Here is a 17,009-nt window from a genome sequence, read left to right as displayed (position 1 = left end):
AGGTTACGTTAGTCTGGTTACAGTGTCACAGAATTTAGAGCAAAAATTAGGACTGTACAGTGTTTAATTTTATCCATTACCCACACACTGATTTTTGATAGATTTTTCAAGCACATACATGCATGTGCGCACACACACACACACACTCACACAAAGAATATTAAGGTAACACTGAACAACCCAAAAGACTCACCAGACTTTTTTGGATCCATTTATTCTCTTATTCTGTTCATTAATTCTCTATAGTGCTTTCCAACATTCATAAAAAAACAAGCTTTTTTTTTGCCTAAGTGCAGTAAATGCCATAATAATGCGGCTTTCCATAGAGATGTAGACTACACATACATACACCTTCATCCACTCGGCCCATTGAGGACCATGGCGTAATCGGCACGTAATCACATACAGAACAACGGCTCCCCCTTGACACATGCACACACGCACACACACTCATTCACTCACGCACACATCCTTTCAGTAAGCCCTCCCACTCAGTCTCGCCTGTCCCCCAGTATCCCACAATCCCCCTGGTCGGTCTCAGCATGTCATGCGCGCCACGCCGAACTCCAGACTGACGACGGCCGGCTCGGCTTTGGCCAGATCGCTGTTGTATGTCCCTTCCAGCTCGCCGTAGCTCTGCTTCCTGCTTTCGGTGGCGCTGCTGCCCTCTACTGTCCGCTCCGTGTCGGTGCTCTCGGTGGCCTCCTCTCCCACCTCCTCCTCCTCGTCCTCCTCCTCCCGCCGCTGCGCCTCCTTGCGGCTGATGGGCGCGCCCAGGATGAGGGAGTCGGGGCGCGGCGGGAGGGTGTTGGGGTTGGACAGGGAGCGCTGGTCCCTGGTGGGAGGAGGCGCGGGGGGGTCGGAGGTCGTCACGGGAGTCACGCCGAGCTGGTGGAGCCTCTGGAGAGGGGGGAGGGAGGCGATGGAGGAGGAGACACAGAGAAAGAAAAAAGACAAGAGGGGTTATTCATGAAATCACTGGCAAGATTAGCATCACCGTCATGGTATAGTGTTTTCTTACTCGTAAATGTGAATTACTGGGTCAGTTTTACTGTGTTTTTGCGTCACTTTTTTATTATTACAGACAGCATATTTTGAAATAAATATTATATATGATAGCAAGTTAAAATAGTAAAACATGATGATGGTGTCATCACTGTCTTTGGAAGGATATGATAGAGTTGAATATATTTGGCATACACACTGAATTTCCACTGAATTTTGGTGTTCTCTGCTGGTATATCTAGTATGCGCTCCACTGAACTTGCACACAGGCATGGATCATCAAAGTAACGGCATTTCAATGGTGTCTTGCTTCTGTAATTTGACATATTTCTGGTTGAATCTGGATGATGGGGCAGGGCATAATGTGTGGAGGAACTATTCAAAAGTGTTAAGAAGTAAAAAACAAAAAAAATGCTCCGGGTCCCAGTGAAGATGTGCTGTTTCCCCCAGGAAGTAAAAGTAATGGGGTTTTGCAAATATTTTTGGACATGGAGAGTTAACAAGGCAAAAAAGTCATTTTTCAGTAATTTCATTATGACTTTAAATATGTATGTAGTATGTTTGATACTGCCTACAGCTACTTAGCAGATCTGTATAGTAGGAAAGTATTCCATAAGTCACACTGAATTCACAAAACAATCATCACAGAAATCACCTTTCACCTCCATTCACCTGGTTTGGCATGGAGAGAGCAGGCGTTCCGAATGTGTTGTTGTGCAATCTGTGTGTGTGTGTGTGTGTGTGCTCACATTCTCTAGTGCTTGAAGTGTGTTCTCTGTCCTGCGGCTGTTCTCTCTCAGAGTCAGTATCGTCTTCAGGATAGACTGACGTGGATGCATGGACCGATCAAACTGGTGGTACATGTTCCTCCAGAACCTTGGAGACACACACACACACACACACACACACACACACACAGAGAGGCAGGCAGGCGCATACATAACACATAGAAAGACATATACACAGAAATACATGCAAACACAGATAAAGTCAGTCAAACCAGCCAACAGGCAGGTCAACCTTCAATAAAGGACAGATACACCTGCAATCTCAAGCATGTGCCTGTAACCGCCCTGAAATTCAAATTTAGACAGGATTCAAATACCACAGAGGTTCAACATAGCTTCAAGACATGTGAGCATACCAAAAAAAGCATTGTTTTTTTGTTGTTTTTTTAATGGGACCCTTTTTTTGCAATCTGTAAGCCTCTAACAGCACAGGCAGCTGATGAAGCATGACTCAGTACTGACTTGAAATGGTAGGGCAGGGTGGAGGGCTCCAGCACAGGGTGTGCCTCAGCGTAGGCGGGGCTGTAGGCCGGGTTCATGTAGTTCTGCTGTTCGCTCAGCAGGAACGCCCACAGTGAGTGAGTCCGCTCCCTCAGCCTGGGACACAAAGCAACAGCAGTTAGAGAGACATACAACACATAGAACAAGGCGATAGTAAAGTTAGAGAGACATACAACACATAGAACAAGGCGATAGTAAACATGTCACCCCCATCCCACAAATGATGCAGCCCCCCTCTGGGCCGATAAGGAGCAAGCAAATAGTAAACATGTTGTCCTCCACCAGTGATGTAGTTCCACCCTTGGGTCAGTCAGTGATTGCTGAGTGTACTTGAAATATGAGTGAAATTGTATAAGCATTTTCGTATGGGACAATGAAAGGACAGATTGACCATATATTTCTGTTGCCTACTCTCCTCAGAATTAGGCTTACAAGTTATATCTTGAAATGTAGTAACTGTATTTGTCCTGTTTTTACTCAATGCAGTACAAAATATAAGAACTACAATACGCAATAAATACGTACACGTATGGTCAGTGTGTGTGTGTTGGTGTGGATCCATTCAGACATTCCTTAAGGAAGCATAGAAGCAGTTTTTTTCTTCTTATCATCGTTGCCTCTTAGCTTGTTTAAACACACCTAGATTTAATCTAAAATACCATTAAGATTATTCAGTTTGCTTGTCTGTGGAACTTTTACAAGCATTTCTGGGAAATCTCCAAATTCAGTTTCATGGAGCACATTCTGTTTCCTTGAGATGCCTTCATGGGATGACTTCATGCCAAGGCAATAGCTGGATCTAAAATTATTGTTGTTAAGATGACAATCGTAGGATTTCATGAGCCTGGGTTCTAAGGTAAAACTAAACATAGGACGGGGCTGAAAAAGAACCCTGGTCAACAAGTTTCTGTGTACATTATTGGGTGCCCAACCCAATGAGTCAGTCCTTTGATGTGTCCATTGAATGCAGATTGGACAGAGTGGCTGCATAACTGTGTATGGATGCATGGTGTGTTCATCAGACCATGGTCTAATACTATTATGTAAATAATTCATAATGTTTGTTTTAACTGGGTTGGCATATTATAAGGGTGTTCACCACATAGGACAATGAGTACTAGAAAGTTTAAACAATCCCAAGCAAATATTTGAAAATCGACACTGACACTATATGGATTGTCCTGAGGCAGTAAATCCCACCCTTCTGGTGCTCACCAACAACTATTTGACCCAGGTCTGGTGTGTGTGTGTGTGTGTTGGACTCACTGCAGCTCTTCTCTCTGTCTCTGGTTGTTGCCGAGGAAGTTGCCGTACTGACAGGAGTGGACGTGTTCATGGATCTGCAGCAGGAACCACTCACTGAACTCAAACGCCTGAGGAGAGAGAGGGGGCACACACACACAAACACACACACACACACCATCATCATCAAATAAATAGTACAGCAAAAAATATCACACAGCAAATAAGACACGGAAACATAAAAAGAATGCATGATTCCCATGTAGCTCACACACACACACACCTGTGGAAACTGCTCGCTGAGCTGCCAGACACACTCCAGGAACTGAGTGAAGACAGGAGACACCTCCTTAGGATCCCCGTCCAACTGGTCACATCTAGCAGAGGGCAAAGGAATTGGCATAAATGTTAAGCACATAATCTAAGTCCATCTTCTTTGCTTGGAAAAGAAAAAGTGGGGATTCACTGAATTTGGATATGATAATTATAGAGCACTTTGGAATGAAACCCCTCAAATATACATCTCAGTCACACAATATTTGTAGATTAAACATTGTGATAATATACTACACCATATACACACCATTTATGACACAGGCAAATACAGAACTATTAGTGCAATTATAACAGTCTGCTTGAGTCTGTTAAAATCAAACAAAATCTGAATTATTTTTTTCCAACAAAGAATCTACAGTGCCGCAATGCACTTCCTGCTGTGCAGCGAGCTGGAACTTAACACATGCTCCATCTTGAGGCTAAAATGATCCAGTTGAAACCTCACCTGTCGGCAAACTTGTGGCCAAAGGAGATCCAGTCTTTCTCTATCAGCACCTGGAATAGAGAGATATCAACTGATACAGTGAGGAAAGAGCAAGAGACACCAAAGACTAGCAAAAGAACAAGTTATGAGTTCATATTAGCTCTTCAGTCACACTTTTAGCCAGTATGTGTAAGTGTGTGTGTGTGTGTGTGTGTGTGGCTGGTACCATGAAGCCCTTGATAGTGCGGTAGTAGGGGTCCATGAGCAGCGCCCCCAGGGAGCAGACTTGAGCCGTTCTGTCCCATCCGTCCGAACAGTGCACCAACACGCTGGCTCCTTCCACTGTCACCGCCTGGGGTTGAGAGGGGGGGGGGGGGGGGGGAGCAGAGAATTATGGGTAGAGACAAGAGTACGGGACGAGTGGATCGGAATGAGAAGAGCAGCGTGAGATATTATCACAGCGTGGTGTTCATTACAGTCGAGTGAGTGAATCAGTGATATAACCAACACACTGAGCGCTGTTCCGCTGTCACTATCTACGGGTGGCTGGGGGAGGGGGATTATGGGATACAGGGTGAAATTTAGGTTTATGGTGGAGAGCTGAGATTCAAAGAAGGAAGAGGGTAGATACTGGAGTCAAAAACAAATGGAGAGGAAGTTAAATCTGAAATCTTATTGCATTCATTACTATCATGGTTATTATTATAGTTGGAGAAATGAAGAGAAAAGGGGGAAGATGACAGGAAACTATCCAGGATACAATCTGCTATACAGTAATTTATAGGCAAATGAGGAGGACTTGCAGCCATAGAGCGCACTTGCATGAATGCAGTTTTCCAGCTAAGAGTTCATACCCAAATTAAGGTCTGATAAGCTGTGTACTTGTTTTATATATACAAGAATGGAAGTCGAGGAGGCGGGCAGTGGTGAATCTATCTTACCTTGGTGAGAAAGATGGCTGCGTCTACAATGGCCTTGATATGTCGCAGCCAGCCACTGCTCTCCAGTCCCATCAGGTAGTCGCTCATGGTGATAGACCGAGTCCCTATCACTGAGAGAGACACAGAGAGAAAAATTACTTCAGAGTAACAGAGTAACCAAAAAAGTGCCCTTCATTCATTTGCAACATATTATGGTGTAACAAATATGTAAACAATAGCTCTCTATCTATGCAAATGAATAAATGTATACACAACCAATACAGGTCACATATTAGGAGACAAAGATGAAGACAGCCTTGATATTAGCGACTCTGCAACAGATCTAAGAGTATTTTTCTGAATAATTCTTAGTGTTTGTTTTAACCTGCTGAGGGGACCAGATGGGTGGGGTTTACGGTCATCAGGACAATTCAGAAAAATGCTACAGATGTTGCGAATACTTTGAGAAACAGACTGCTTCTGCAACTATCTGCACTAAGTATGGCATTGTCTTACAATGATTTAGGCAAATACCGAGCCATGTTATACACTAACAAGGCAAATGAAACACTAACAATTATTTGCAGATAAAGTACTCTTTCTGTAGAAACGTAACGCTGTTTATGTGCATATGTGTGTGTGTGTGTGTGTGTGTGTGTGTGTGTGTGTGTGTGTGTGTGTGTGTGTGTGTGTGTGTGTGTGTGTGTGTGCGCGTGTGTGTGTGTGCTTCACCTTCCAGCAATTTCTGCAGGCTCCCCCTCATCACGTGGATGTTCTCAATGCCTACAAACTGGAAGCGGATGTTGGAGTAGTTGTCCTCGTTCTCATAGCCTTTACCTGCTGCCCGGTTAGCTAGTGCGTTCAGCTGCAGGACAGGAGGAGGAGATAGAGAGAAGAGTATTACAACTCCTGCAAGCTCTTTGTTTAACTGCTTTTTAAACTGTGTTCTTCATACATCAGGATATAAAGGATTTTTGGAACTTAATCAGTCAATAAAAGATATTAACAACTCCTGATCAAAACTGACAGATGTTAATGGGAGACAGGCTTTGATTGGCTGTCACCGCAGGTACCTTGGGTCTGGTATCCATGACGTAGACGAATCGGCTGTTGTGATTGGCCTTGCTGATGGCCTGCAGCATGCTCTCGTCCTCCAGGCATCGTGCGCTGAACCCAGAGAGCGGCTGGCTGCACCGGCACACTGCCGCCTGCCAGGGATGTATGGCTAATTACTGGACCTCATTTTACTAGTAAATTAGGAATCAAAGTGTATGTGTGCGAGCATATGTGCTACACGAGAGAGTGAGTTCCGATCTTTGTTCTTGTGACCCATTAAGATAAAATAGTGCCTATTTTTCATGATGCACGAGTATTCATAGATGATGATAGCTGATAATATCTTTTTAACGTATTTACAATGCTGTGAAATGAAAGAAAAAATTTTCGTCATTGACTTCCATAGTATAATCAGAGAAGAGAGTGTACAGTGAAGGTGCATTCTGTGTTACCAATTATAGTGATTTAAGAGTAATAATTAACTTTTTTTTTTACCTTTTACCATTTCACACCTGAAGAATGTGTCATTTACATTTACTACTACAGCTCACAACAAAGATCTGACCAAAGTCAATGAGAGAAATGTGTAAAAATACAGAAAATAAAACATGGGGCGAATACTTTTTTTTTTTTTTTTTTTTACAGCCTCGTATAATGCCTGTCAGTTCACCTCAACTGTCACCTCGCACATACTTTACCTCACATACTTCTTTAGAGAAGTACAAGGAAGGTGAGTTAATTATGTACCTTCTTCTCTTGGTAGAAGTATGTGAGTACAGGGAAGCGCCCTTTGCTTCTGAACTTGGAGCTCCCCACGATGATAGGTTTACTGGCCGTGATGGGAACATACAGGTCCCGAGGATATGTCTCGCACACCTGGAAAACACACACACACACACGCATGGACACACATAAACAATATTAGCAGACTTTCTTCTGGTTTGTGAGCATAAACTGTCAAAGCCTCAGAATTCAAATCTAACATCAATAATACCTACATGAAGGGTTTGTTCCAAAATACCAATTGTGAAAAATAGTGCTGACTAGAAAATGCATTAGTCAAGATTTCAAATAAAGAAAACATAACTATTTTGTAAGTAAATGCCTTATGTTTACTCATAACGTTAACAATACTAAGACAAAATTGTAGTTAAAGCTCATAATGTGCTGTACTTTCATACCAGCAATCATTTTCTTCAGAGTAGGTGACAATTTTCTAATTTTGGCATGAAACTTGTCTTGCCAATCATGCTGACGAGTTGAAACCAACACAGTGAATCTCCAGCGCCCTCTTCTGGGCATGTGTGCATCAACTTTCATAATATGTGCTAATCTCCAATCAGTTGCTCAATCCTAGTAAATTACTTCCTTAAAGGCCACCCCAGTCTCCAATGACTCTGTCTTCTCTCTGTCTGTCTCTCTGGCTGTCTTATTAGAACATAGGGATCTGTTGTTTTCACAGACTGGAAGGAAAGCCTGGTGGTTTTTTACACAAAAATGGCTGAGGAATACTAGGTGGGGAAAATGCAACTACACAAGACTACATAAAACATAATCTTGTTTGTATCTGCCTACGCAGGTAGCTGTAAAGACCATGATATAGTAGCAGAGATTTACGACAGATATGTATCCTGTTGAATAATTCTTTGTCTTCTACTGTAACAGACATAAGCATACAGGAAGTGGCTACAGTTATCTCAATATGTCTATGCTGTCAATTCCAGGAGCTGTTGTCAATGCAACGAGAGGTAAATTCTGGTCAGGGGTCAGACGCTTTTCTAAAACCATGTTTACTGAGCAGTGTCTACTCAATAAACAGATGTAAAATTCCACTCTCATAAAATTTAACTTTAACACTGACACATGGAAAATCTATAGCGTCTCAATTAGGAGGGGTAATTACGCTGATAAAACAGGTGTATTTTTACATAGGTCTTTCACAGGTCTTGCAAAGTGCAGATTTAACTATGAATCTTTACACCTTAGCTGTGAATTTTCACATAACGCAATGCACCATGGGACTGTACCGAATCTGTAATTATCAGCATACAAAAGTAGCAGTCCAGACCGTAGCATTGTAGAACATGTAGTAGAGAAGCAGCAGAAATTGCCAAAATATGAGGAATTCCCTGCTTTCTGCTTTAACAGACATTAGCCCCAAGGAACAACTATGTCTGAGGCCGATTATCCCAATTCCAGGAGCATCAAGAAGATTTCTAGTTCACTATAAAGCTAGCAGTGCTGGGACCCCTTTACTAATGTGACCCTCCTACCTTGTATTCTCTGTTGACGTCGGTGAGCTGCCATTGGTCGCAGGGGACGCCCATCCTCTCAAACTCCGCCCCCAGGTCGATGAGCTGCCATCCTTCCTCTCTCTGCTGGTCGTTCTGTTTGGGGTTGTAGGAGAACGCATAGAGCTCCTCATAGGATACTGGAGGGAGGGGAGGAAAGCCAGAGAGAGAGAAATTAATTTGAGATTAACCACTTAAGGGCTACTTAGCTTTGTCTGAAACACAAACAAATATCGAAAACAATAGCGATACAGTGTATAGGTACAGTATGTAAATGAACATGAGAGAGAGGAGGAGGAGGATAGGAGGGAGGCAAGAAAGTGACGAATGGATGGATGATATACAATAAGATTCTTGGATGGATGGATGGATGGATGGATGGATGGATGGATGGATGGATAGAAGGATGGATGGATGACAGACATAGACATAAACAAACCACCCACCAGGTCGTAGAAGGCGCAGCAGCGAGCTGTATATGTCGTGGCAGTCTCTCTCTCTTTGTACCACGAAGTGAACCACCCTGAAGTTACGGCACTGGAGGACCAGAGGACAGCCGGTGGTGGTCAGGGACAGCTTCTCCACGGAGGCTATGTGGTGGTGCAAGATCTACAGAGAGAGAGAGAGGAGAGGAGGAGAAGTTTTGCACTCTTGAATAAGCTTTGGACTGAAGAAAGTTCCAGAAAGGCTCGCAGTCTGCTCCACATCACCATGCAATCATGAAGCGGTTTATGATCTTGAAAGAACAGAGGGCAAGAGGGACAAAGCAGCACATTACCATATTCAATGAGCGTTGTTTGAATTCCACAGGGATTCCAACCATGGGAAATCATAAAGATGCGCATTCATCAGCATTGGTAATGGCCGGTAAAACACCCTGACACACACACACACACACACACAGACATACACAAAATGCCGATCTCACCAGCTGTTGAGTCAGACAGTATCTCAACCGCTGTTTAATATTTTATGAGACACAAGAACATTCTGACAAACACTCTCTCTGAGCAGCAGACTGATTCTAAATTGACTGCTGCACACACTCACACACACTCACTCAAACACACTATAGAGCCTGCACAGGAGACAATGTCATGCACGCTACGCCAAAATAGGTCCAAACAAAAAGAGAAAAGGAGAAAGTTCCCTTTGCTCAGCACATACAGCAGGAAGGAGGGTGGGGAGGAAGTCCTGGCCTGGGTTTTGCTGTCCATAGCATTTTGAGACAAACCAGCCTATTCCACACTATCAAACACCAGCCACTCTAATTGCCTTACTAGGCTGGCCTAGTGTTACTCGATCACAGCACTCACACAGTGGACTTTATGTATATACACAGATATATATGATATAGTGGCATATACTGTATACACAGCTCATCAAGTGTCAGTTGGCTTGACACTTGATTTATCAACTGCCAACATAAATTCCTAATGTTAATCTCCTGTCTCAGATGATTGCTCTATTCCCATGAATGCATTTATTTTCAAAAGTGTCTCCTTTGCATCAGTGTTTGACAACAACTCGACACTGCCACTGTGTTGCCATGGCAGCATCGAACCGGGGGACACCCAGCCAATTAGGGTGCCCTACCGACTGTTGCCGCCGGACATAGCTATAACCCAGTTCCCACAGAGCTGGAACAGTAATCCTCTTTCAGGTGGAGAAAGACAAAACACACACAAACACTCACATGCACACACACAAACACTGACATAGACACCTTCCTTTAGTCAGGCTGTTGAATCTCTGCCCTGCTTCCTCTAAGTGTGCACAAGCTCGCTTATTGTCTTGCTCTTTTTGCATAACAAACCACAGACACATTTCTCTGTGGTAGTCACACCCCTGTCTGCTTTGGATGGCTGTGGCTAGGCACCAACAGCGTAATGTTGAGACTCAACTTTCTGTCCAAAGGTCACTGGTAGCATTCATTTACAATCTGGACACTTATCATCCACTTTAGGTGCTTGATGCTTGACTGAACTGTCTTCATTTGAAATCTCTTGGTTACATTGTGTTAATCAAGAGCGGATTTCAATGTTTTCAGACAGAAGCCCAAATGAGAATTTTATTCTTTCCAAATGAACCAGGCTCATGGAAACCATACTAGTGCTTATGCCATGTAAAGACCCTGCAGAAAGAGGCCCATCACCCATAGGTTAGGACACACTGGTTAGACCCAATCCTTGTCTTTTGCAGTTAGCTCTGGTGTGATGTGACCAAATCTACTGTAGGCCTATTCTCTGTAGTAGTCTCTGTATTACTTTTTTATGTGTGTCCCAGTTTTTTTCAGATCAGGTCAGAAGCTACAGCTGGGTCAAACTAAGATAAAAATGGCTGCCCATAATGAATCAGAAAAATTCAGACAGTTTCTGACAGTAAAATTATGATTTTGTGTGAAGTCTCTGGCAACATTACACTGCCAAAGTCCTTGTAATGTCAGATTCCCTGAATAGAATATTGTAGACCAGTGGTTCTCAACGTGGGGTCCGGGGACCACCAGGGGTCCTTGAGGAGGTTCCAGGGGGTCCCCAGCAAATTGATGAATTGTTAAACTTAACCATTATTTAATTGACAAGACGTTAACACAATTAGAGAATGTAGAAGAATGACTATTTTGATCATAGTTTCTCTGTTATCTCTCTACCCACAATACAGATAGTCATAGAATTCTGGACAAAATCATATCTAATAATAAAAATATTCTCAGATTTGGGTCCGAGAAACAAAATCTCATCAAATGGGGGTCTGTGGCCCTAATGTGGACTAAATTAGCGGTCCTTGATGTGAAAAAGGTTGAGAATCACTGTTGTAGTCAGGGGGTTCCCCAAGCCGGCTGCCGGCTATTTAGCCGTCTACTCACCTCTGTCTGGCCGGCTGCTTTTATAACTGAATGTCACTAAGTGTTCACAGTACCAGAATTTGGTAGTGACAACAGAATTTTTGAATGAGAGTGACTGCGCATGTCTGGTACACACTGGAGCAGACTGAAGTAAAATGACTAGACTCAGACTGTGTCTGTACAGGTATCAGGAGTCACTCCACTCCTCCGATCTCATGATGGCTGGAAATAATGTCTGTAACCACAGTAACGTTTACTTCAGACCAATATGGCGGCTAACATCGCCTGTAATTTCAGTTTGACACCAGTAACACCAGTAACCAGAGGCGTCAGTTTATCCATCAGATCTTAACAAACCGCCACTGACAGCAGCGTCATATTCTCTTTTTCCACTTGATACTTATAACTGCAACATTTGGGCCGAAGGCCGCAGAACTGGAACAACCGCTTGGAACAATGAAGTTAGTGAGTTTGGTTATAGAATGCGATTGTCACTCTCCTTAAGAACTGAACTGTGTGTGAAGTTGCAAGGGGAGTTGTGAGTTTTTTTAGATGTTTCAAAATAATAGCGATCCCTGCCAAGCCTCTCCGCAACGCGCGTCGAACGGCTGCCATGGTAACGATGGACTCAACTGAAGTGTTACAGCTGAAACTACTGTATAACGCTAAATACAAGGCCTTAGCTGAGGAGATCATGTTTATTTATGTTATTTTAAGTCATGCTTTCATAAACATATTTAAGGTTTGTTTATTAATTCGTTAAAAATGCATCACCGTAAAAATGTATCTTGCCATTGCAAACATCCCTTAGCCGGCTACTTTTCCCATCTGGCTGTCTACTCAAAAATTTGGGGAACCCCTGTAGACTAATAAATGTAACCAAGTGAAATTTCTGGTGCACATGAAGTGGAAGCCTCTGTGCAATTCCTCCTCACTGCATTAGTGCTGCATAATATTCCACGAAATCCTCTTGACAGTGCAGCGATGATGAATTTACTCTGATTACATCAGTAAAATTTAAACTACTTACTAAAAAAAGTCTCAAAGATTCTCAATTTTGCTAATTTGCTGGCAGAAAATTGTGAATAAATTCACAGTGATTCTTTTTTGCGTGTTTAATAGAACTGGAGACATCAGTTAAACTCTGGTAGAAACACCATCCTTTCCAAAGCAAGGATGCACTTGAGGCTGAAAGGAAGATCAGCCCTGAGAGGGAGTGTGAATGACACCTGTAACACTGGCAGAGAGCATCAGACACTAGAACTACTCACCCATATCTCCTGCGCTGCAGCTGTTGAGTTGTTAGAGCTGTTCTCCACGAAGATGAGGTGTGTGGCTGTGAGATACAGCGTGCCACTGGTGGACTTGTTGCTGAAACGATCCAAGAGACGCACCTGCTCCACCTGCAAACGCGCACACACACACACACACCAATATCAATCAATTTAATCAGCAATTAGCTAGAGCTTAGGTAACTACTAGTCACGGCATACAAAATGATAGGGGAAAAACAGTTTAGATGAAACAACACAGACATGGCCATTATTTGTTTTTTGTGATACGTTATTGATTCCCCTGCTGCTCTAATATTTAACAGGAGGTCACTCACAAAGGCCAAGCAGGTGCATTATTTGCCACAACTGTAGCTAGGCTATAGTTCAATTATCTTAAGAGTATAAAGCTTAAAAGTTAAAACACAGGTTGTGGTGAATTGTATGCCATTTAGTGAACACTTTTTGTTGGACTGTTTTGAATCCAAATACAGTTATCAACAACCCATCCTGTTTATAAAAAGTGTTCTTTGACTGTCAAAGGTGCAACCCCAGTTTATGACATCAGTTACTCTTACCCTTCTGTTAGAAATACTCTTCTTCAGCTAATTCAAACGGACACATTTTAATTGGTTCAGCTGGTAGGTGGTTGTCATGCTGCCAGGTACACGACTTGTGGGTTTAAGGTTGTGTTTACATTCACCCTGATTGGGAGAAAGCTACAATCTAATCCTTGCGAACGGGAATGACACCTGTGACACAAGCTTGTGGCACTTGGCCCTGGCTCCAATAGGCACACCACCTGTTTCGAGCCACCTGGGCCACACACTATGAACAGACACACACACACACACACACACACACACACACACACACACACACACACACACACACACACACACACACACACACACACACACCTTCTCTGTTAAGCATAAGGCAGACCTGGGCAGAAATATATTTGACTATTATGAAAATTTGAAAATATTTGAACTCTATGTTTCCTGACATCTCAACAGTTTCATGATGTTGACACATTACTTGCCAGATATAAGTCAAGCACAATATATGTTTTCTTTATTCTCAAGTATTCCAAATGTATTTAACTACTAGGTTACACACACACAGACACAGACACACACACACACACACACACACACACACACACACACAGTAAAACATTTACTCAAGTTACAAATTTTACACAGGGAGAAGGTTCTGGTCCACTGGTTGTAACCTAATAAACAAGTTTTATAACCTAGTGTTCATGTCTTACATATAGACTTTTGCAGAAGATGAGAACTCTGCTCTAGGACAAAGGTCCTTCATATATTCAAATGTGTATAACACTGCCTGTCTCAGGCCTATTTCATGTGGGTCCCCACATGACAAGCATGCAAATAATAATACCAGGCCTGGGTATGACTACAATTCACATTTTTGGCTTAAACGGTTTAAGATTCCTGAGTGTATTATGTAAAGTTTATAGTGTCCGTGGTCCATTGGCTTCTTAGTGGTGTAGCAAATTATACAAAAGTAGACTATGACTTAAGTTTGCCTGCCTACCTCTACTGTATCTCTACTGTGGACGGTGACTATGCCTTCTGCAACTATTACCCAATGATAATGTGATTCTTTATTGATCCCCATAGAGAAACTGTCTTTTCTTGTCTTGTCCTCCCTGCTGCCACAACAGTCAGTATAGATTCCTTGTTCCAGTATATCAAACACAATACCACTTCTAAGACAATACTTTTTGATACCTTTGAATGAATCAATGAATGATTGAAAGAAAAATAGATTTTTCTTACTGATGGAATAACATATTAAATGTGCTTGTTGCATTGCATGCTTACTCCCCTTTCCACTACCCATCTTTGTGTCTAATGCCCACCAACACAAATCACCTAAGAAACTGGCAAACTGTGCGAAATACTAGTGAACGTTGCTTTGTGTGCATACTCTGTAAGCTTGATGCAATATGTTTACATCCTACGCTGTTGCATCCCTCTCAGCTCCCTTCCCAGCACTAAAATCAATGAAAATAATATGAGTGCCACTCTCCTTACTGAAAAACTGTCAATATGCTGAATGACACTAGTAACCTGCACTCTACTTAGCCAAAAGGCTATGTGGCAGCTACAGCCGCTAACAGTCCAAATCCGTGATTCATCTTCACAGTGGCGGTTCTCTCGTTGTGTCACCTCTTCACTCTCCTGTGTTTCCGTTTCCCTGCCGTTCTCCGATATTATGAAATGATTCAGCCTATCACTGTCTCCCAGCAACCAGCAGGACTCAGCTCTGTCAAGGACTGGCCCAGCACATAGAGGAAGTGAGTGGCGTGTGTGTGTGTGTGTGTGAGACAGGAAGAGAGAGAGAGAGGGAGAGAGGGAGAGAGAGGGAGAGGGAGAGATTTGTGTTCCGGCCTTCTCAGAAGAAAGTTGATGAAGTTTTTCCTTGTAATCTAATGATGTGATCTAAGCTATGCATCACAGGACCTTGAATATGGCATTTACGAGGCCTCTCTAACAACTGTATGTGAGTGAATGGGCAAGCCTTCAATCTAGGTGAAGCCAAAAGACAGGTGCATACAGCAGTACTAATATAAAAATGGCAGGATCCTCCTGTCTCCTAGCCTGGTAACCAGCCCCTATGAATCGCAGTTTTCAGCACTATTCGAATTTGCATGGCGATTCATAAGGAGTATGAATCGCCTGAATATGAATACCTTATGAGTACCTTATGAATCGCCATGCAAATTCGAAGAGTGCTGAAAAGTGCGATTCATAGGGGCTGGACACCAGGCTACCTGTCTCCAGTTAAACCACCAACAACAAGGAACACTCTTAAGACCTCTGAAACTGTATTTAAGACTCAAAGGCAACATTTAATTGTATTGAAAACCTTCCAAGGCCTTAAATATAGGTAATTTGATTTCAAACATAAAGACTTTTCAAGGACCTGTAGATACCCTGTCACTGTTCCTTCTTCCTTCCATTCAGGATAGTGATAATTGTCTTCCTCTGCAGTTTCATTCAAGAGCACAACCAGGAAAACGAGCAGGAAGACGTGTCCTCCAGTGATACACTGGACCACACCCAGTCAGCATGCAACCCCACCCACCTGATCCCTTAAACAAACACATGATATCCTACTTCTGCAGGCAGTACTGTTACCTGAGGGCTGTGTGCAGATCACTGTATTACTATTCTGGAGTCTGGGGAATTTGGGCCACACTGCTTCTTGACATTTCAAGGAAGGCTCCCCTTTCAGAACACACACTCACTTGAAAGGGTTAGCTGTACAGCATGTCCCCACTTGCTAGCTGAAGAAGCCTATGTGGAACAATCTCCAGCATATTGTTAAATGCCAAGGGAGAGCCCTATACACCACGTTTGTCTGATAGGCCCTACAGTATGCCATTATTGTCGAATGTAGCTTTTTTTTCTCTCTCTCACACACGGGATGCATCGGCTGGCTTTCAGGGCACATGCAGTATCTGTGACAGTAACGTTACAACCCAATCAATAACAGGGCGTGCAAGTCGTAACAGTACAAGAAGGGAGCCCGGTTATCTGCTGTGCTAGGAAAAACAAACAGGTCATGGATGCTCGTCACGTCTGACACTTTAAGCTGCTGGCGGCGGCACCTGCTAGCCAACTTGCTGCTAGACAAATCCACACGCATTGGTTTTGACCATTGGTATTTGGCAAATGTTACCGAACTCTGGCTAGAGAACCCCCAAAAGACAAGGCCGAGCTGCTGTCCATTTCCCATCCAGTGCAGTTAGAAATGTGTCGTTACCTTTGGCGTTCGGATGTGCTCCATTTCTCCGAGTCGAGACAGCTGTCAGTGCCCGCAAAGCTTCAAAAGGCGCCTGCTGGATGTAATAACTGTAGCATTGATGATGAAATGGCTCAAACTACAACAGAGAGTGCCTTTACTTTGACGGCGGCATATGATATGTGTTTATTGTCAATTTTTTACTCCTTCATCCGCGTAAAGTTGCTACGAAAAGCACTGTCACTTCCGGTGAATCGTTTTACAAAATAAAAGCACGTGATTAAAAAAACTTGTAAACTTCTAGTGGTGGCCATGAATTAATCACTGTATTTGCACGATGAGATTAAATGAAATGAGATGAGATGAAACTTTAATCATAGCCGTGAGTTGTTGCAGCAGATAGCCTAATAAGAATATAGCAAAAGAGGGTCAGACGCAACCGACAATTTCAACACTACAACATGTAAAGTAGTAATGAATCAGAAAACGAAAATATATTTATTGCAACATTAAGTGTGTAAGAGTGTACAATGTAGCAGTAGTAGTA

The 17,009-nt window shown here is 42.9% G+C and overlaps 1 protein-coding gene across 1 annotated transcript; it reads right to left on the bottom strand.

Annotated features, from left to right (window-relative positions):
• Positions 1–209: 209 nt before the first annotated feature.
• mtmr6 (myotubularin related protein 6) lies at positions 210–16,666 on the bottom strand. Its single transcript, XM_071513140.1, has 15 exons — positions 16,484–16,666; positions 12,680–12,811; positions 9,010–9,172; positions 8,546–8,703; positions 7,020–7,148; positions 6,290–6,424; positions 5,949–6,081; positions 5,238–5,347; positions 4,523–4,648; positions 4,318–4,367; positions 3,820–3,913; positions 3,561–3,667; positions 2,256–2,390; positions 1,755–1,881; positions 210–900 (listed from the first exon to the last, which is right to left on the bottom strand). The coding sequence occupies exons 1-15, from the start codon at positions 16,505–16,507 to the stop codon at positions 538–540; spliced, it is 1,986 nt and encodes a 661-aa protein (XP_071369241.1). The 5' UTR covers positions 16,508–16,666; the 3' UTR covers positions 210–537.
• Positions 16,667–17,009: the final 343 nt, after the last annotated feature.

This window comes from Centroberyx affinis, unplaced genomic scaffold (assembly GCF_046629955.1).
Source record: "Centroberyx affinis isolate AG114_WGS23_722 - 3 ecotype Tasmania unplaced genomic scaffold, CSIRO-AGI_Caff_v1 ptg006791l_1, whole genome shotgun sequence".
Classification (NCBI taxonomy): Eukaryota; Metazoa; Chordata; class Actinopteri; order Beryciformes; family Berycidae; genus Centroberyx; species Centroberyx affinis.
The sequence above is the reverse complement of the archived record's forward strand: the minus strand, read 5'-3'. Positions and strand labels throughout refer to the sequence as shown.

Bases quoted from the DNA above. Each gene is read 5' to 3' on its own strand.
- mtmr6 (XM_071513140.1), bottom strand. From the start codon at position 16,507: ATGGAGCACATCCGAACGCCAAAG. The intron at 6,425-7,019 runs GTACATAATTAA...CATCCCTGGCAG, and splicing joins ACTTCTACCAAGAGAAGAAG to GCGGCAGTGTGCCGGTGCAG. The intron at 3,668-3,819 runs GTGTGTGTGTGT...CTCTCTCCTCAG, and splicing joins TCAGCGAGCAGTTTCCACAG to GCGTTTGAGTTCAGTGAGTG.